This window comes from Lynx canadensis, chromosome B2 (assembly GCF_007474595.2).
Source record: "Lynx canadensis isolate LIC74 chromosome B2, mLynCan4.pri.v2, whole genome shotgun sequence".
Taxonomy (NCBI): domain Eukaryota; kingdom Metazoa; phylum Chordata; class Mammalia; order Carnivora; family Felidae; genus Lynx; species Lynx canadensis.
The window spans coordinates 58,314,412-58,335,959 of record NC_044307.1 but is presented as its reverse complement, the minus strand read 5'-3'; the positions used below and the strand labels follow the sequence as shown (position 1 = coordinate 58,335,959).

The 21,548-nt window shown below is 35.1% G+C and overlaps 1 protein-coding gene across 1 annotated transcript in view; it reads left to right on the top strand.

Moving 5' to 3' along the window:
• The window catches only part of EYS (eyes shut homolog), a 1,650,074-nt gene that overhangs the window by 1,187,846 nt on the left and 440,680 nt on the right, over nucleotides 1-21,548 (top strand). The window contains exon 30 of the mRNA XM_030315776.1: nucleotides 5,588-5,817. Coding sequence (XP_030171636.1) covers nucleotides 5,588-5,817 — 230 coding nt within the window. The remainder of the gene's footprint in view (nucleotides 1-5,587; nucleotides 5,818-21,548) is intronic.

Below are 21,548 nucleotides of genomic sequence, written 5' to 3'. Positions count from 1 at the left end.
AAAAACTGGAAAGAAAAAGACCAAAAAGAACATTTTGAAGGTATCCAGAGAAGAGAAACAAGTTTTCTACAATAGAAGGAAAATTGCATGTAGCAAACTAATTGTCAACAGGAATAACAGGAGACGGAAAACTGAAAACACTACAAAATTCTCAGAAAGACCAGGAAATCTTATTTGAAAAGACATAGACTAGAGCAGTATCTGTCATATATAATTATCTCTTATAACCTGAAGTAAAAATACTGAAAAATATTTTAAAAGTTATATAAGGTATGATTAGAACATATTTGTATTGGACATACATTAAAGCACTGGAGGCAGGCAAAACCAAAAAGTGAGATGGAACCAAATCACAGAAGAATGTGTATTTCAATTGGAATAATTTTTGGTATGAGAGTAATAAGAACAAGAACAGTGAGAAGGATGAATTACAGAAAAACAGGAACTAAAGTCAGATACTGAAAAGGAAATACAAATGTAGAAGAACTGACAGAAGGTAGAAAAGATATTTTACTAGTTTTTTAAAAAGGAGGGGGGTGTAGAATTTCAGATGTGGAAAGGAAGAAAAGGAAAGAAAGCCAACATTTCTGCTATTTGACTGATTTGGCATATTGGCAGAAAGCATTGATTTAATTCCCATGCAGGGTTGGACTCGGGAATCAAGATCAGGACAGCTTGCACCTTCTCTGTGATCAGGAACAATCCTCAGTAGGGCTGACATGGGAAAAGAAAATCATAACCAATCAGTGAGAGTACAGCTCTTCAAAATTACCCACCCTGTATATTGAGGGACAGCAGTGGCTCGGAATGCCTTGGGGTACTATTCTGCTTAACACACAGCAATTCTGCGAACTTCGATTATGTGAGAATGCTTGTGATCTAAGGAACCTTATCTATGAATATGTAAGAGCTAAAACATACAAGATTGTGAGAATGAGAAATGTATTTCTTTAGTGAGAAAAATTGGGACAATGTGAAAACAAGATCTTTTAAAATCCCACTATTATGTTAATAGTGAATGAATTTACTTGTGCTTTAAATGTGAAATATTGGGGCACCTGTGTGGCTTAGTTGGTTAAGCATCTGACTTCTGTTCAGGTCATGATCTCACAGTTTGTGAGTTTGAGCCCCATGTCAGGGTCTGTGCTGACAGCTGAGAGCCTGGATCCTGCTTGGGATTCTCTCTCTCTCTCTCTCTCTCTCTCTCTCTGCCCCTCCCCACTTGTGCTTGTTCTCTCTCTCTCTCAAAAATAAACTTTAGGAAAAAATAAAATAAAATGTTAAATATTGCATTTGTTATTAGGATATGATTATTCTATTGCATAATGTTATGCGAAAAAAAGAGGAGTAATGATACCTGGGATTAGTGTTTTCAGATCAGTTCTTGCAGGTATAATTTTTGTTTGATATTTAATTTTTGTCTTGAATGGCAGATGAGAATTTTATAAGTACTAACAGTAATTTTACATATTTCCTCTTTTAATGTAGTTATGGTAATTAAATACATCTTAAATAGCAAACATTTTTCTGTTTTGCTTTCAGAAAGAATTCACTATTAGATCAAACTAAAGACAAGATAATATGAACTTTGAAGCTAGTAGACAATGCTGACAATTTAAATAAAATTTTGAAGCCATTTTTCAGTATGTTTCAAGCTCTATTTGATAGCATGATGTTCTCATGATTTTGATAGAGCAGAAATTAAATTCTTTGAGTTTATTCCTATTCGCCACCACCACTAAAACATGACTAGATGTTGACAGTTATCCTAAATGGGAATTGAGGGCCTGACCACTAAGAAACTCCACAGAAATAGTACAATTTTAAGGAAGAAAAAATATAAAATTAGGTTATGTTGATGTTTGCACACCTCTCAATCTACTAAAATTTATTGACTCTTGTACTTTAAATGGGTATCCTCTGCAAAGTATATCTATATAGCTATTAAAATAAATGTATGACCCAGATATTAGAGGAAAAACTTGAAACAGCTTAAATATATTAATTCCAAACTGATAGAAGCAATAATGTATAGTTAAACAGTATAACACTTTGCAACTTAAAAAGGAAATGAAGAACTGTACCTACTGATAGGGCAGCATGCTAAGAATTATTTTTAGGTGAAAAAGTAAAGAGCAGATGAGCATATCCTAGTAGGTGAAAAGATGAAGTAGAAGGGAGTATGTATGTTTATACAACTATTCTCATTTTTAAAAAACAGTATACATATTATTTGTACATCAAGTATATGTCTTTTATTGCCTAGATTATTTTCCCACTTTAAAAATTTAATTGTAATGATTTTTGAAGATTTCTTTCCCCCTATACTGTTAAGAGCCACAAACTCAAGACTCCTCTGGCTAAGTTTTTTCTTTTTAATACTTCCTCATAATTCCAAAAATCCTCTTCTCTGCTTATGAAGCAGGGCTTCATAATTGTGAGCGAGTCCATTCTTTCTTCTAAGAAATTGAGGCCAGACAAATGTATGCTAAACAGTGATAAAGTCAGCTAACAAGTAAAATCCCTCAGGCTGAAACAATGTGAATTGCTTGCTGCCTGCCAGGCAAATGATTTTGTAGAACTTTCTGGAAATGCGAGAATGGCAGGAATGAGACAATGAGTGGAGGGTCTTTCTTTCTTCCACCCAGAACTCCCACAACATGATTAGCAATCACTGTCATATCAAGGTGCCTTTCTCTAAGGATCAGGCTTGATTTTGAGTAAAATTAGCATATCATTCAATCATTAATTCATTCAGAAAAAGGTCTTTAGAGATTACTGCTTGTTATACCAATGACTGGTTCATCACTATATCCTTGTCCAGAGATACCCAAGAGACAATCCAGCAGATTCTTTATACTTATTATTTTAGACTGATAGTAATAAGAAAGGCAATGAAGTTTTACAATATTATTGATTTAAAAGTGTTGAAAACCCTGAATCCTGATTTATTTGTAAGCTTTCATATAGTCATTTTTAGAATGAAAGCAATTACAAATTTAATGCTCCTTTTGTACATTACTAATTATATCAGTATGACTATCATCTAATTGTATTTAATGTCCACGTTTATTTGATATGTTTAACCTATTTTACATAAAGTAAAAATAAGTTAAAATGTTATCAGAAGAAATTTTTGTTTCTTTTTAAATCTATTAAAATTGAATAAAGTTTACTTTAATTGTAAAATAGGTGAGGTTATGACATAATTTATAATTTAAGAAAAGAAAAACACTGAAAGTGAAGGGCTGCTAATAGTGATATATCAAATACCAAATTTGACCTTAAAAACAGAATATGTTAAATTAATGCTGTTTTCAAAATTTGATTTATGGCCCTGCTGTTTTAATTGATGGATCAATTAACAGTAATTATTTTTGTATAATCAGCTAGCAGCTGAAATGTGCAACATATTGATTTTTTCAGGTGAGACATAGACTCCCTTAGCAGCTACTGTAGAAGAAAGAAGTAGTGACATTTAATTCAGTCTAATTTATTCCTGAAAGAGATAATTGACTGCAGTTCATGAAGTCTATAGCAAGAGATAGATGAAATGGTGAAATCATTCAGAAACAATGAAATAAAAATTAAATTAGAATACGGAATACTGAGTAATAAATCCCATGAACTTCAAATTAGCATTGCTTAATGGAAGTTACTTTAAAGGGACAAATTTATACTATGAGTACAAATGGGGAGAATTATGCTAATCTAACAGAATGAAATCTGAGAAAGTTGATTGCAAGATTGCATCAGAAGTGTTAGAATTTATATTATTTATAAAACCAAACATGGTGTGTAATGGAGTTATGAAATGGACCCTAAATTTAAACTTATTTTCACTTGCTATTTTTCTTGCTGGTACTGTGGTACATTGGATGTTTACAAAAATTATTCAAATTAGTTTATAAAATATTTCTTGAAAAGTCTACTTGAGGATTATCATTGCTGTTATGGATAACATGAAGAAATGAGCAGAGATGATCCATCCATTCTTTGTGGACGTTGAGGACAGAGAAGACAGTTTGGCTTCATCAAAAATATAAATATATGGTTACAACCTGTGATAAACATCATAAGTAGAAATTTCAGGTTGCAAGAGCATTGTAAAACAAAAGAAATGACCTGCCAATTAATATTATTTTGGTTTTGGTAAAATGTTTTAATAAATTATCTATTTCATTTTCTTCAGCTTTTTTATTCCAATAAATTGACATGGTAATAGACAGGAGATGCAAAAATGACTGAGTCTCTAAACGTCAGTCTGAAGATAACTTTTGAATGGACTTCTTTTGCCAAAGTTTTATCTTTATGACAATGTACAAAATAAAAATTTGCTCAGATAGTTAAGCTGTTGTTTATTTGTTATTGCAGGAAGATTTTTTTTATATTAAAAAGATAATTCTCCTAGTGATTTTTATTAAATGAAAATTCCAAAAGCACTACTTCCAAACAGTAATGTAACACTCAGGAGCGCTCTGAAGACATCAATTCAGTTGTTTACTATGAATAAGGAATTCTGCCAAAATGAGGAATTTGTGTGTGGGGGGAAGGTAGAAAAACCCTGTAGCTCTACCTAAAATTAAAAAATGTACTCCAAGCCAGTGGAAAATATTCCAGCAGTGGTACATTGACATACGGAATTTTAAAGATGAAAGAAATACCAATTTCATCTTAAGGACCAATGAAGAAGGAAGGCTATCTAGAGGAAATAAGATAGATTTTGACTTGGCACTTTAGGTGAAACTTAGATAGCAAGAGAGGAGCAACAATGCGTAGAAAGTAGTTCAACAAACTGCCTAAATTCAGAACATTCGGAGTTTTGAAGGAATAGTAATCTCATTGGGTATGAGTGAAGTTAAGGTATTTATTAGGAATCACGATAAAGTGAGCTGGAAAGCAAAGAAGAATTCCATTACCAAGAGGCTTTGAATATAAAAGTAAGGAACTTCAACTTAATTCAAAGGGATTTTGTTGTTGTTTCATTATTTTTTAAGGAAGAAGAAAATTAAACTGGTAGTAAAATTTGTGGGAAAAAAATTTAAGAGAATCACTTGCAGGCATTTCTAAGGTACCTCTTGGGTAACTCTTGAATGCAAGTCACTTTGAGGAATACACATTTCTAGTAATCAACCTTAGAAATAAGTCAAGTGCAAGCAGTTTTACCATTAAAATGTAACATGGCCTCATTTTTTTTTTAACTTAGGTTCATGAGGGTTAAAATAGTCAAAGTAGAGCTATACTTAGCCACATTCTGATTCTTTTATGTAAGAAAACAATTAGGCTTATGGAGGCTGATACATTCAGGTTTCTTAAGTACTTAGAAGAAATTAATTTAGCTTCTCAGAACCACATAGATGGACTATAGCTCTGTGATCCACCTGAGGTCACATTCTAGAGCTCAGGCATTTTCAACATTTGTAAATCCCACAACTGGAAACCAAACGTGATAATTCTCTTTACCCTAGGTTAAACCGCTGATATGTGTTTTTATTTCATCTTATTTTAAACCAGGGTTTCTGTTATTTCTGTTTAAGTTCATGTACTTTTACTTATATTGTGTTTTCTGATCTTGTTATAAATCTAGATCCCAGGATTCCACTCTGTCTACAGTGTCTTCTGTTGCTCCTTCTAGTGCAACAGAAGGGGTTGACGCCACATGGACCTCCCTCGGCACCCCTCCTGTAGTGCCACCCGTGTGCCAGGAGGACCTGTGTTACAATGGAGGCACTTGTCATCCTGTCTCCCTCTCCAGCGATACCTTCTCATTCCACTGTGACTGTCCGCTACATTTTACTGGCCGTTTCTGTGAACAAGGTAATCGATCTTCATTTGTTTTTAAAAAGTTCTCTAGAGGTGACAAGAGAATTACAACCTTATAGTAAGCATGTTGACAGAAACAAGAAACATCTGTATAATTTTATTTAAAAATGAATTATGATAGAACACTTTTGGTTCAGTATTGTAGAAGCAAACCTAAGATTTTATTTTCTCCATTAGGATTGCCGTTCAAAATATATTTTCAGCTGCCACAAAAAATAAGTGTTTAGGTGGAAATGTAGTGTTCTTTATGTAGTTTGTTCTAAAATTATGATGTGTCCATCTTTTGTCAGCATAGAAACAATTAGGTTCTATTGTATACTATTTTTATTGCTTAATTATTAATCACATCACTGTTTTTTTGTATTTCGTAAGCAGATCCCCATATTTAAATTATTTTGTTAAGATTGGTTATTTTTTTGATACCTAAGAACATGGTTTTAGCATTAATGGAGCTGTTTATGAATCAAAAGAGAATTTCCCTATTGCAGACATCTAATGGCCTCCTAAGAGTCACTCAGTTAATTAAAGCAGTGATGGGCAATTAGAGCCAGAAACGCCCTGGGCAGATTACAAAGGCATTAGGTCATGATGCATGTCCTTACACTAATAGCTGAAAAGTGACATTGTTTTCCATGTAAAATTAATCACTGGTTCTAAATTGAGGAGGTGAGGATGGGGATTACTATTGGATAGTGATTCATATGGCAGAGAATTTCATTATTTGTCCAAGATTGTGTTTAAATCCTTTTTCAACACCAAAATGTGAGACCTCTGGAAGCAAACTCATAGGTACATATATGTTATTCAGCTCTTCTTGCCAAATAACCCTGTGTGACTGTTATGTGTTAATATTCAGCCAAGTAAGCAAGTAAATATAGTTAAAAGCAAAAAAAATGGAAACATGGTCTATTTTCAGTCTCATTGTATAAATAATATGTATCCTTAAAGTCTATTTTTTAACTGTAAAATGCTTTTGAAAACATCACTTTGCTTGATTTTTGAGTGAATATTTCATATGTCTGCAAAATATGAGACTTGCCAATTCTGCTACAGTATGAGACCATTTATACTACATTCTGTAAGTAGAGTTCTAGGAACATAATTTGGACTGTAAAGCTCTTTTAGATGCACACTTAGCCATTTAAATCTCTGAGAGGGCTTTTTCTTTTTTTAATTTCATGCTAGGTAGATTTTTAGAAAAATACCCTTCTTAATTATTTTTATTTTTATAATAAATTATTTTATTTATTAATTAATCTATACTTTGATTTTTAATGTTTTTTTTAATCAAATTTACTAGTGATAGTGAAATTGATGTAATGAAATGAGGAGTCTTTAGTTATTGGCTATATATCATGGTCAGTCATACACATTAGACTACAAATGACCCTCCAGCCATAATCCTTATCTCCTACTGAATCCCCAGTTCTCCCTCCTTTAACTCCTTACTGAACAGCTTTAACACTGGATGTACAGACCTGTACTTTCTCCAGAAAGATATAAATCCAGGCTTATTTGGAGTTAAACCCAAGGCTTGACTGTGGTTTAATTCTATTTGGTGTTTTGGGTTGCAGAATGTAGAAAATTGACCTCAGGAAAAGGACTGGGAATCTCTGTTTATATTTGTTGTTAGGGAATATTTTATTTTTCTCTTTTCAGCATTATTAATCACTTCCTGCCTTTTACATTCTAATGTTTTTCCTATTGAATTTATAATATTTTAAAAACTAATAATTGGATTATATGCATTGCAAAAATTAGGTAATCCAGTATAGAGTACTAATTTCTGAGTGCAAAATAACCAGAAACTGTGAGTAAATAATTATTGCCAATTACAGACTTTTTAAAGAACTTTGAGTAATATCTGAGCTTGTGTGATACTCTAAACAAAATTTATGCAATAGAACTCTTTTTTTATAGTATGAGTTGTCATAGTATTATCTTTTTCTTTCCTCCTTTTTTGGGAAATATTTCATGTGTAATACTTATAATGCAGTGTAATGTGCATTTTTAGAATTTGGAATATTATTTCTTTTTTTTTAATGTTTATTTATTTTTGAGACAGAGAGAGACAGAGCATGAATGGGGGAGGGTCAGAGAGAGAGGGAGATACAGAATCTGAAGCAGGCTCCAGGCTCTGAGCTGTCAGCACAGAGCCTGACGTGGGGCTCAAACTCATGGACCGTGAGATCATGACCTGAGCCGAAGTCGGATGCTCAACCGACTGAGCCACCCAGGCGCCCCTGGAATGTTATTTCTAAGTATAAGAATTTTATGTTGTTTTAATCGTTTATCCCTTAAATTTGAATTAAGTACCTTTCTTCTTTCAGTCATAAAGTCAAGAACAGGTTTGTGTTTTCAATCTAGTGCTCTAAATATAATTCATACTGGTATGCATTTTACAATCCCGATTGACAGATGAGGATGGGCGCCTAAGACCCATGATTCAGGAATCTAGTACCATGATGAGACTTTTTATAGTATTATCTAGATTGGCCAAATGCCACAATTTCTAAGTGTAGATTTCAATAAACAATATTCTATGCCAGTTGCAGTGTTTCACCTACATGGTAAAAATCTTGATTTGGATAAACAGTCCCTAAATCAGTCTGTCTCTGTCTCTTTCTGTCTTTCTGTCTCTCTCTCTCTGTCTCTCTCTCTTGCTCTCTCTCTCTCTCTATATATGTATATTAGAAATATTATCAGTATTAAAATGCTTAGAACTTAAAGATAATTGCTATGAAAATAATTTTTTAATGAGTCCTTTATTGAGTACATTCAACAGCTAAAATATATGAAATTATGCTTCCAGAATGGAATTTACATACTATCACTGTGAAGGGTCTGATTTACCAGACACTGCACTGAGTGTTTCATGCATCTTATTTCATTTAACCCTCAGAATAACCCAGCTGAAGAGGGAACTATAAATTAACCCAATTTACAAATGAGAAATCTAAAGCCTAGACTCTGTTAAATTACTCACTGAAGGTCTCATAGTCTGTCTGTGGTAGAGGTAGGATTAGAAGCAATCTTGGCTGACTCCAGACTTCACATTTAACCATGATGCTCCATTGCTATACTAGTTAGAATATCAAATTTAACATGATAGCAGGGCATGGAATTTCTGAATTTTCTTACTCTTTAGTCTCTACATAAAAAGTATCTTTATTTCAGGAAAAAAAGAATTTTCTTTAAAAAATAAAACTTTGGGGGTGCCTGGGTGTCTCATTCGATTGAATGTCTGCTTCTTGATTTCAGCTAGGGTCATGATCCCAGGGTCATGGGATTGAACCCCGCATGGGGCTCTACACTGATCATGGAGCCTGCTTAAGATTCTCTGTCTCTCCCCCCCCTCCCCCACCCCTCCTCATGCGTGTGCTCTCTCTTTCTCTCTCAAAGAAAATAAAATGAAATTTTGAAAACCAGAAAACTAAAGAAATTAATGTTGATCTACTAAATTTTTACTACAGAGAGGATTATTACTGTGATCCACTAAAAATTAAACTGTAGAGCACATTAGGTGACCTGAAAAGAATCATATCTATCTCTATAATGATTTCAGTAAAACCTGAAATGTAGAAAGTAGATGAACAAGATTTGAATTTCAGAAAAATCTGTTTATTAATGATGGCAATACAATTCTCTGAAAAAAATATATATAATTGCACAGGCATCTATAAGTAAAGATATGTTAGAAGTTGATTTTTCTTTTTTTTTTTAATTTTTTTTAATGTTTATTTATTTTTGACAGGGACAGAGAGAGACTGAGTATGAGTGGGGGAGGGGCAGAAAGAGGGAGAGGGAGACATAGAATCCGAATCAGCCTCTAGGCTCCAAGCCGTCAGCACAGAGCCTGATGCGGGGCTTGAACTCATGAACCGCAAGATCATGACCTGAGCTGAAGTCAGACGCTTAACCGACTGAGCCACCCAGGTGCCCCAGAAGTTGGTTTTTCTTTACAACCTTGCTTTTTTACTTCCAGTTAATATTCTTGTGAGAGGATATTAAAGTATTTTATTTTAACAACTTTGATTTTTCACAGCAAAATTGAGGTTTAAATTAAGTATAGACCGTAATTAAAATTGTGCTGGGTTCAGTAATACAGAGAAGGGTTTTTTAGGGCTATGGGACTCAGTAATGGGTCACCCATACACATGTTTCCTTTCTACTTAGCATTACGCAATGTGCTCTATTTTATCAAATCATCCCTATCCAATCACCTAATAGCATTGACTTTTATTGAATTGGTTTGATTTAATATGTGTTTTTTTCTCAACATATGCTATCTTAATTCATATTAGCTAAACCTTGTTGCCTAATTTATCATAATGATCCTGCATCTCACAGGGGAAACATAAGAACATATATTCTTGCTTTGTTTTAGATGGCTGCATGCAGGCAGATGGCTGTCTCCTACTGTAAAGTTCAGAGTGACAGATTTAGAATATCAGTGCCTTGTGCTGGGGAAAAGCGTATGCCTCTGACTATTAATTATAGGATTAACATTTTTAAACAGCCCAATACTTTTTAGTGTTCTATAAAACAGTTTTATAAATAGTGCAATAAAGGAGTATTTAAATGCCATACATTAAAACCAAGAAATCTTTTGTTTCATTTGATATCCTGTCTGTGTATATCCCATATATGTTTAAAGGTCAACTGTACTGAGTAAATTACAAACCTAGAAATAAAAATGAGAGGTTTTAGCAGGCATTTTGTCTTATTATAAAAGAAAGAAAAAAAAGATTGCCTTAACACCTGCCTTTGCTTTTACTATATTATTTTAAAGGCATATTAGAGTAGATTGAATTCATTTATTTATTTTAGATCAGGTGACCTAATGTTAGACATTCCAGAGCCAAGAAGGCAGAGAAACAGAGCATTAATCAGCTTCTTATAACAACGATTTATCTCCTTTGCAGGGAACTGATAGTCTACATCATCAGCAAATGGCCAAGAAATGGGTATTGGCATTTTCAAACATAATACTGAAAATTCCCACGTCTGAAAATGTATTTTCAAATCCTAGAGCAGTGCTGCATATTTGTTAGTAAACAGCAACTGCTGAAATAGTTAAGTTGAAAATGAATCGAGATTGAAGTCAAGGACAGGGGCTGAAAGGAGACAAGAGGGTTTCATTTTTGAAAGCAAGGGTGGGCTGAAGGGCTCCAGTCTTCTCCACTATCAGTTGCAGCACACTCTCCAGCAAGGAGCCCTATGTTCAGTTAGTTGGTGGGAGAAGACAGCTCCCTCCTCTTCTCAGTGATTATAACTATGTAAAAAGTAAATATCCATCAATCTCTCTACTTACACTGGTAATAATCCAGCAATTTCCATATAGGATAAGGAGGGAATACATACACCCTTCTGTTTATCGAAAAAGAATGACATATATTTGTCTCCTTTATTTCCTTAATTAACATCCTTTTATTCCACTACAATTAAACATATTTAAATAAATAAACATTAGGTGAACACCAAACATGTATAACACATGGAGTTAGATATTGGAGGTAGTATGAAATTAAGAAATCATGTTTTCATCTTTAAGTTTGCAAGTATTTGTTCACATGGGGTGTAGAATGGGAGATGCAGGGAAAAGAAGATAAACCTAACAAAGGTAGGCTGGCATTTCCCACTTCCTTCTTTAAAGCTACATAGTCTCAGCTCAACATCACCTCCCCCTTAACAATGTATTACTTAGGACCTATATTAGTTTTCGTTGCTTCCATAACTAATTATCACACAACTTAGTGATTTCAACAGTACAAGTTTAATATCTTGAATTTCCATAAATCATGGACTGAGCGCCTGGTGGCTCTTTCAGTTAAATGTCCAACTCTTTGATTTCAGCTTGATCATGATCTCACAGTTCATGGGATCAAGCTCTACCTTGGGCTCCGTATTGACAACATGGAGACTGGTTGGTATTCTCTCTCTTCCTTTCTCTCTGCCCCTCCCTCTTTCCTCTCTCGTTTCTCTTACTTTTTCTCTTAAAATACATAAATAAACTTTAAAATTCCATATATTAAAGTTCCATAGACAGAAAGACTGCCATAATTCTCAGTGGGTTAAAATCAAGATATTGGAAGGGCTGTGTTCCTTTCTGGAGGTTCTAGGGGAGAATCTATATCCTTGCCTTTTCCAACTTCTAGAGGCCTTCTTCATTCCTTGGTTCATGGCCCCCTATATTCATCTTCAAAGCAAACAATGGTGAGCTGAAACTTTTTCATACCATGTTACTCCATCTATGCTTCCACCTCCCTTTTCTATGTTTAATGAGCCTTATTATTACACAGAGCCCATTCAGATAGATAATCCAGGATAATCCTTGTATCTCAGCATTGGCTGATTAGCAGTTTAAATTCCAACTGCAGCCTTAGTGTCCCTTTGCCTTGTAAAATAACATTTGCATAGATCCTAGGAATTAGGATGTGGACATCTTTGCGTTGGGGGGGGGCATTATTCTGCCTACCATAGGACTTGTAGTCATTCCTCAGGGAATTTACTTGATTATATAGTAGAAAAGGAAGTTTATTAGATGGATATCTGATGCTCACAAAATTGGGAAAAGCAAGTGGAACCAACTTGGAAAATATACTCTGAAGGATACTCTGGAGAACTAGGAAACAGGAAGCAGAATGAGGTTCATCCAAAAACAGTTTGGAGCACCACCACCACCACCACCGAAGAAGAGCTTATACTGTCACTGTGTTCTGAATCATTTGCTTAAGATTCAGAGTCCCAAGAAGTATTTTGAAACTGTCTAGTTGGCAAAACCTCAGCCATATGCTAACCCACTGCCTGAGCAGGACAGAAAGAAGAGGGGTAAGAGGAACCATCCTTTACCTTAGGCCTCTAACTGGATCATAAAATCCATCAAGATCCTGAACAATGGGCCTATCTTTTATTTCCATACAAAAGTAGAGTCATTCACATAAGGTTTTTATAGCACACGTGTACACACACACATGCCATAATCTTTTCCTTAAAAATTCTTCAGATATTTCTCCTCCCTGTTCTCATCACTCCCTTATTTTCTGTTTTGTCCTTGAATTCTTGATATTTTTACTTATTTATATTGCAGACCTGTTTAGCAAACTTTTTATTGCCATTCCTCCCGCAAACACAACATAAACCTCTTATCAAAATATTTTCATAAAGATTGTTCCTTTATCATATCCAGTTTGGGTAATCATGAAAAATATTCTATGATCAAAAGTGATATCTGGAATGGTACTTAAAAGGATGAGTTGGAGGAATTAGAATGAGCAAATTCATGAAGGAAAAGAGAGTTGTCTAGTTTGGCTTGGAAGCAGAGTACATGTGAGATCAGTGGTGAGACATAATTTCAACAGGCTAGAAAAATTGGATGAAAACTCTTTTAATTCTAATGTTTCTGAATAATTTGGAAGTATAACAGCTCTTTATAATTTGGAAGTATAACAGATTTTTATATAGTAAATTACTATACAGAAGTAGTTTAGATTTTTTATCAAAAAATTACAATCCTATAGGCCCATATTTTCAGTGCATTATTTTGTAAAAAAGAAAGAAAGAAAGAAAGAAAGAAAGAAAGAAAGAAAGAGAAAGAAAGAAAGAAAGAAAGAAAGAAAGAAAGAAAGAAAAAGAAAAGTGTGGTATAAAATGTGATTATAAAAGATAAGACAGAGATAAACTCATCCACTTAAAGATATCATTATTGACATCTGGTTGTGTAAGTCTCAGGACCCTATCATAGTCATTCTGTCCAAAAGTGAGATGCAGAGGAGTTAAGATGGCAGAGTAGTAAGGGGACTCTGGGCTAGTCTTGTCCCTCGAGCACAGCTAGATTAGTATAAAACGATTTTGAACACCTAGGATATCAATCTGAGGATTAACAGAACAATCTGCATAATTTGAGGGAGAGAATGCAGCAGATATGTGGTGTAGAGAGGTTAATTAGGGGAGACAAGAGCCATGGTGGCACCGAGGAGAGGGAGCCATTTTTGCAGAGAGGAAAGAGAGAGATGGGGAGAGAGAGCAGTGCATCAGGTTTGCACAAGAAAGCACTCCCCTGAAAGCAGCTAGAGAAAAACAATGAAAACACAACACAGGAGCCTCCACAAGAAAACTGATCCCCAAAACTATCAGTAGGGGGAAAAGGAGAGGGTTTCAATGCCACCAGCTTTATGTGAAGGGTGGAGCACATTGTCTAAAGTTTCGGAGGTCAGCCCCTGGTGGTGCTCCCAGGATGAAGCAGGCAGTGATGTCTGAGGATCATGTGAGGAGAAGCAGTTTCCCTGTTTGGAGTGTATTTAGTCGATGTGATACGGCCTCTCCACAGGTGGAAGACCCAGCAGGTGCCATCAAGCCACCTCCTTCACCCATATAGGAACAAAGATGCCTGCTGAGGACAGCAAACACTGGCACCATCTGTGTGTTGCAGTTTACCATAAACTCTGGGCACAGCTGCAGCACCAAGGCACAACCATTTCCTGGGACAAGTTGGCCCCAGCCATAGCACAGAGACACCCTCCCCCAGAGCACCACTGTGGGTTTGAGCCACAGGGGTCTCTGAAGTATGGTGTTTTGAAACACAGCTGCACCTGAGATAAAACTGTGGAGGGAGGCACCACCTGGTGGGTGGACAGCTTGGGCACAGACAGGGGGAATGTGGCCGAGCTGACAGAAGGAGGGAGACCTGGGAGGGGTGAATAATTGCACATTGTGAGAGTATGAACTTCCTGCTCTGGAGACTAGGGATGAAGCCAGAGATGAAGCCATTTTCACCATTAGCCCCCCAACACTGATTGACCCCAGTGAGCTAAACAGCACCATCAAGTGGAGAACAGAGCTGTTACACCAAGCCCCACCCCCTGTGCCCTACAGGCACATCACCACTAGGGCAGGTCAGTCTGAGAATTAGAGCAGCAGGCCCCTTCTCAGAAGACCGGCACAAATCCCTTCCACTGGCTTAGTCGGCTGACCACAGAGTACTGCAGAGTTTCAGCTCTAGAGGAAACTGGATCTAGCTTCAGTTGTTTTTTTTTTTGTTTTGTTTTTCCTTTGTTCTTTTTTTGTTGTTGTTGCTTCTGTTTTTGTTGTTATTATTTTTCTTTTGTTACTTGGATACAGAAAGAGCAAAATATTTTATTTTTTAATTTTATTATTTTTAATTTTTAATTTTTAATTTTTTTTCCTCTCTTTTCTCCTTTCTTTTCCTCTCAAACTTCTCTTAACAAACAGACCAAAACACACCTAGGATCTAGCTTTCTTTATTTGATTTTTTTTAATTTTTTAAAATTTGTATTTCATTCTATTGTTATTATTACTGTTTTTTCTTCCTCCAAAATGAAAAGATGGAGGAATTCACCTCAAAATAAAGAACAGGAAGTAATAACAGTCAATGATGTAATCAATACAATATTGTACTAGCACAAAAACAGGCACATAGATCAATGGAACAGAATAGAAAACCCAGATATGAACCCACAAGTATACGGTCACCTCATCTATGACAAAGCAGGAAAGAATATCCAATGTATAAAATGTCTCTTCAACAAATGACATTAGGAGTCATGACAGTAACATGTAGAAGAATGAAACTAGACCACTTTCTGACACCATACAAAAATAAATTGAAAATGGATGAAAGACCTAAATGTGGAACAAGAAACTATCAAAATCCTTGAGGAGTACACAGGAACCAATGTCTTTGACTTTGGCAGCAGCAACTTCCTAGTAGATACATTGCTGAAGGCAAGGGAAACAAAAATAAATATGAACCACTAGGACTTCATCAACATAAAAAACTTGTACACAATCAAGAAACAGAGAAGGAAAAGGAAACAATCAAGAAAACTAAAAGACAGCCTATGGAATGGGAGAAGTTATTTGCAAATAACATATCTAATAAAGGGTTAGTATCAAAATCTATAAAGAACTTTTCAAACTCAACATCCAAAAAACAAACAACCCATTTAAGAAATGGGCAGAAGACATGAATAGACACTTTTCCAAAGAAGACATCCAGATGGTTAACAGACACTTGAAAAAATGCTCAATATCACTCATTATCAAGGAAATACAAATCAAAACCACAGTGAGATACCCCCTCACACCTGTGAGAATGGCTAAAATTAACAACAGGTATTGGTAAGGATGCAGAGAAAGGAGAACTCTCTTGCACTGTTGGTGGGAATGCAAACTGGTGCAGCCATTCTGGAGAACAGTATGGAGGTTCCTGAATAAACAAAAAATAGAACCACCCTATGATCCAACATTGCACTATTAGGTATATACCCAAAAGATGCAAAAATACAGATTTGAAGGAGTACATGCACACCAATGTTTATAGCAGCATTGTCAACAATAGTCAAATTATGGACAAAGCCCAAATGTCCATTGACTGATGAATGGATAAATAAGATGTGTACACACACACACACACACACACACACACACACAATGGGATATTACTCAGCCATCAAAAAGAATGAAATCTTGCCATTTGCAATCACATGGATGGTGTTAGAATGTATTATGCTAACTGAAATAAGTCAATCAGAGAAAGACAAATACCATATGATTTCACTTACATTTGGAATTTAAGAAACAAAACAGATGAACACATCTTCAGGAAGGGGCAGGAAATAGAGGGAAACCACAAGAGACTCTTAATGATAGAGAATACACTATGAGTTGACAGAAGGTGGTAGTTGGGAGATGGGCTAGATGTGACATTGCATTGTTGTTAAACAGATCCATCATTCACACTGGTACACCCTTATTCGGGTGGTGTTTTCTACAGAATTTTGTGCTGTTGCCCACATTTTAAACATCTCCCTAATCTCATTTGAAATGAGGCATTCCTCTACCTTTTTCTTCTCCTCTTCTGCTGACGACATAACTTCTTTCCTTTGCTCGTGATGCAGATCTATCCATTCGTCAGCTCCTGGCCATGTTTTTCCACCAGCTCTTGAATGTTGTCCTTATTCATATCCAGTCCTGTGGTCTTACCCAAAGACAATTTCATCAACAACTGGTGGCTTCTGTTCATAAGCAAGCCCCTCTAAGTCATGTCCAAGAACACAGGTTGGTTTTCTCCAAACAGAATTGAGGGTTCTCTTGGTGGCCCCATCCCAGGCTTTATCAATGATCTTGAGACAGTTCGTGATGTGGAAATGACTTTTCCAAAACTCTCAGAGGGTAAGGTTTGTTCCTTCAGTCACCTTGAAGCATCGCTGAAATAGTGCTTTAGTATAAAGCTTTTTAAGATTTAAAAAGCTGATCTATGGGCTGGAAGATTGGAGTGGTGTTGGGAGGAAGGAGCTTGACCTTAATGAACTCAAATCCCCTCAGTAATTCATCCTCAAAGCCTGGAGGATGAGCAAGAGCATTATCCATAAACTGCAAGACTTTGAGTAGCAGATTCTTTTCTAAAAGGTATTTCTTCACTGCAGGGCCAAAGACCTCATTGATCCACTCAACGAACAAGATACAAGTGATCCAAGCCTTCTGTTGGACCTCCACATAATGTTAACTGGCTTTTCTGTACCTACATTTCTTGAAGGTTCATGGATTCTCGGAATGATACATGAGCAGGGTTTTGACTTTGAAATCCCTGTTTGCATTAGCACAAAACAAGAGGGTGAAATGGTCTTTCATGGGCTTGTGACCAGGCATGGCATTCTTTTCTTTTTGTAATGTAGATCCTCTTTGGCATCTTTTTCCAAAAGAGCCCCATCTCATCACAGTTAAAAACTTGCTCCAGCAGGTAACACTTGGAAACCATGAGCTTCTGGAACTCAATAGCAAAATGCCTCAGCTGTCTTAGTGTCTGAACTCACAGCCTCTCCATGACTCACAACACTAAGGATGTCATTTCTCCACTTAAAATTATTAAACCATCCCCTGCTTGCTCTGAAGCCTGTTTCGTTTTCTGTTGATGTACCTGGCAGTTTACTTACCAGGTTGGTGTACAAAGGCTTTGCCTTCTCACAGATAAAGTTCTCCATCACAGTATTACCTGCTCATTGTTTCTCATTTTCCAAACCAGAAGCAACTTTTCTACATCTTTCAAAACACATGGTTGTTGCTTTAATATTCTCATGACTCCTTTTGCTGCATTTAGACTCCTTATTTCTTCTTTCTTCTTTAATATTGTGCAAATGGCCAACATAGACTTATAAAATCTTGCAATTTTGGCCACTCGCATACATCGTTAATCTTTCTGGATGATTTCCCTCTTCTTGCTGCTTTTCTTTTCAACCTTTTTCTTCATGGGGGCCATTGTATACGCTTGCACGAATGTTGACTACAGTACAGTATTGATAAACTCTTGTCATATACTGTATATAATGTAACTGGCAATAAGGCGGTAGGGTCTACATCTGCAGGCAGCCTGACCTAGAATGAAGCAAAACATTCCTAAGCATACTCATGTATGGAAAAGCAAAGGACTGTCCATAGGTGCTTTGAAATGATAAAAGATACACCAGTATCAGTTGTGGGCACCATCCATTGTTCTTAAAAATCACTGATTTCTGCCAAACACTGCAGCCTGAAACCAAGCCTCCAAGCAAGGGAGACGATCACCCACAATCCCACAGTGATTGGGCCCATTGGCTCAAATGTGATCCTGTGACGTTTGGCATCATGTACTACTCGTATTGCAAGACATTGCTCATTTATCAAGTTTAAATTTATTAGGAATGTTTTCTCATCTTGCGGAATACTCACAGAACAGGTTACTCAAAATCCAGAGTTTTACTGTTTATGTTTATGTGCACACTAGGAAGTATGAGTATGTTATCTTTCTCATTTCAGTCTTGAATTCCTGAAGTCTTGTGACTTCATTATGTATATTTGTTTCTAACAGATTGATTGCACAACACATAGACACACAGAAAATTGAAAATACGTAGGATTATTAAAACGTATGATTAGTATCTCTTTTGGGCTATCAAAACAGTTTGGTGTTGGAAAACACCAAATTAAATTAAATTAAATTAAAGTAATTGAAACTAGCATTTCACAGGTATGGAAACAAAGTCCAAGATAATTAACTTATGGAAACTACTAGTTAAGGACAAATCTACTACTAGAATACAGTGTCCATATTCCAGATCCAATATTTTATCTGCTAGAGCATGGCATGTGTTCTCCAAAGTTGTTCAATGGTAGCTTCCGAGTTGAATTGAAAAAATAAAGAAAAAAATAAAAAAAATTAAAAATAAAATAAATTCTATTGTATATATTTCAGATAGTAATTAGATAAACCTACATAAATTAAGAGAATAAAGATTTCAGTTGTCCCAACTTATCTCTCCCTCTCTTTATACAATAGATGGATATAAATATATTTAGACTGTAGACATGTAAACATGACATTTGATGAGTTTACTAATTGTCCTCTTAATTGACAGACATTTTTAAAGCATTTTTGTTCTAAGGTAAATTTGCTTATAAAAATGTAGAGAAGAAAAGTTAATTAGAATTCCTTATACTACTGCTTAGAAAATCATTTTAAGATGATAATATTTAAACAGAGGTAATAATCAGAAAAAAGTTGGTATGCACTGATCATGAATTACTTAATTTTTGATGGTTCTATAGATGAATCGTTCATAATACTAGAATGCAAGGCACATATGCAACTTTTAAATTTTCTTGTTGCACGTCAAAAAATGAAAAAGAGACAGAAGAAATTAATAATATATTTTATGTAGCCTAGTGTATCCAAAATATTATTATGAAATAATGGAAGAATATTAATGGAATATTTTAAATTCTTTTTTTCATACTAAGTCTTCCACATCTCATGTGTACTTTACGCTTACAGCACATTAATTTAAACTAGCCACATTTAAAGCCTCATCTCAATAGCCACTTGTCTGGTGGATACAGTATTGGACTACACAGTTTTACAAACCCAAAGTAAAATGGTGTAACAGTTGTGATGGTGTTTCCTGTACAACAGTACTGAGATGGTGAGAGGATGGAGAGACTTTTCTACTGAAACGTTTGATTAGAATGTGGAAAGATGGAACCAGCTGAAGTTATATCTAGTCTGTCAGAAGACTGAATTACACTATTTGTTAAAATAGTAAGCATTAAAGAGTCATTTATTTAACAAATTCTAGAAAGCTCAGTTTGATCTCTCTTCTTTTATTATCTATGCTTGTATTATCTATCTACTGTTAGATGGGGCAATACAACAGAATCCTAAAGTGTTAAATGCCCTCTATATGTTAATAGTTGCCAGATGTATGTAACCAGTCCAGAGCTTTTGCTCTATGTCAGACATGCATCTTACACTTGTGCATTAAACAAGGCCTTTCACACAAAACTGGGCCATACGTATTCTATAGAAATTATCTCTTATTTTAATAAATTAATCCACTTATAAATTAAGTTAGATGAAGTCTTTCATTTATATTTCTACCACAAATTCTTTGAAAGTCTTTCTTTCAAAGACTTGAAAGAAAATTTTGTTTTCTAGTTAACTAGAAGAAATTTGTCCAAAGAATTGAAAAATATAAACTTGGATGGTATGAGAATAGACCAACAGGAAAAACAAAGGCTAACATTAATCTGCCCTAAAACGTTACAACAACACAATGGCAAAACAGAGGATTGTAATGACTAGAGCTAATTAGGAATAAATCATATGACCTCTGGAAAACTGATTTGCAGGCAAGTTATTTTCTTCAACATGTGATGTGCTTTTGACAGGAAAATAAATAATATAATTTGTATTTAAGAGGTAACACGATGTCCTTACTCATAAATATAATTTTATTAATGAAATTGAGAACCACCTGAGCAGAAGAATTTATTCTTTAAACTGTCTGTCCTTGAAATACTGAATCAATTTCAATTGCTTTAATCTATTTTGTTAAGGTGTCTCTGTAGATATATCTTTATTCTCTGTCCTAGGATCATAGATGGATATAGATATGAATAAATAAGAGTAGATGGAAAGAGACATGGAAATTGCAACCAATCCTCACACATATGTATGTCACCCTTTGCCTGCATTTCCATTCACTGCTTGTGGATTAAAAATGAAGAATGGATGCTTTGTGTAATCTTAGTGTTTCTGCAGATTAACATCAGGTGTCATAACTAAGAAATAAGAAAGCAACAGACAATGACAGCCAATAATTACCATTTCAAACTTGGTACTTATCATGCTAAACTCTTTTCATGCATTTTCCCTTTCAATCATCATGCCAACACTGAGTCATATAATATTAGTCAAAGTTATTTTCATTTCTAAGTTATAGAAATCAACTCACTAGATGATAGCTAGCATTTATTGGATACTTAATATGTGTTAGGCATTGTTCTTAATCTTAGCCGGTAATGACTCATTTATTCCTCATGAATGAATATTATTTTGAAGTAAGTACTATTCTATCTCCAAATTCTGTGAAAATGGACACAGAGCATTTAAGTAATTTTTCTGTGTTTACTCAGTCACTAGGAGTTGAATCTCAGTTCTTAAAACTAACCTTCCTGTTTGATCTAAGTTAGCATAAGCAAAGATAGGAAAATTTCATTATAAAAATATAAAGGAGTGGGAATGCAAAGCTCTTCCCAGAAAGGAAAGTAGAACTAAGAGCAAGAGAACTCTGGGTACTTTCTCTGGTGGAGTCATGTTTTATTCTTCTCACCATCTCCTAGCTGACAGTGGCTTTTGAATCAACATTGTAGAGTCCTTTCCCCATGGAGAG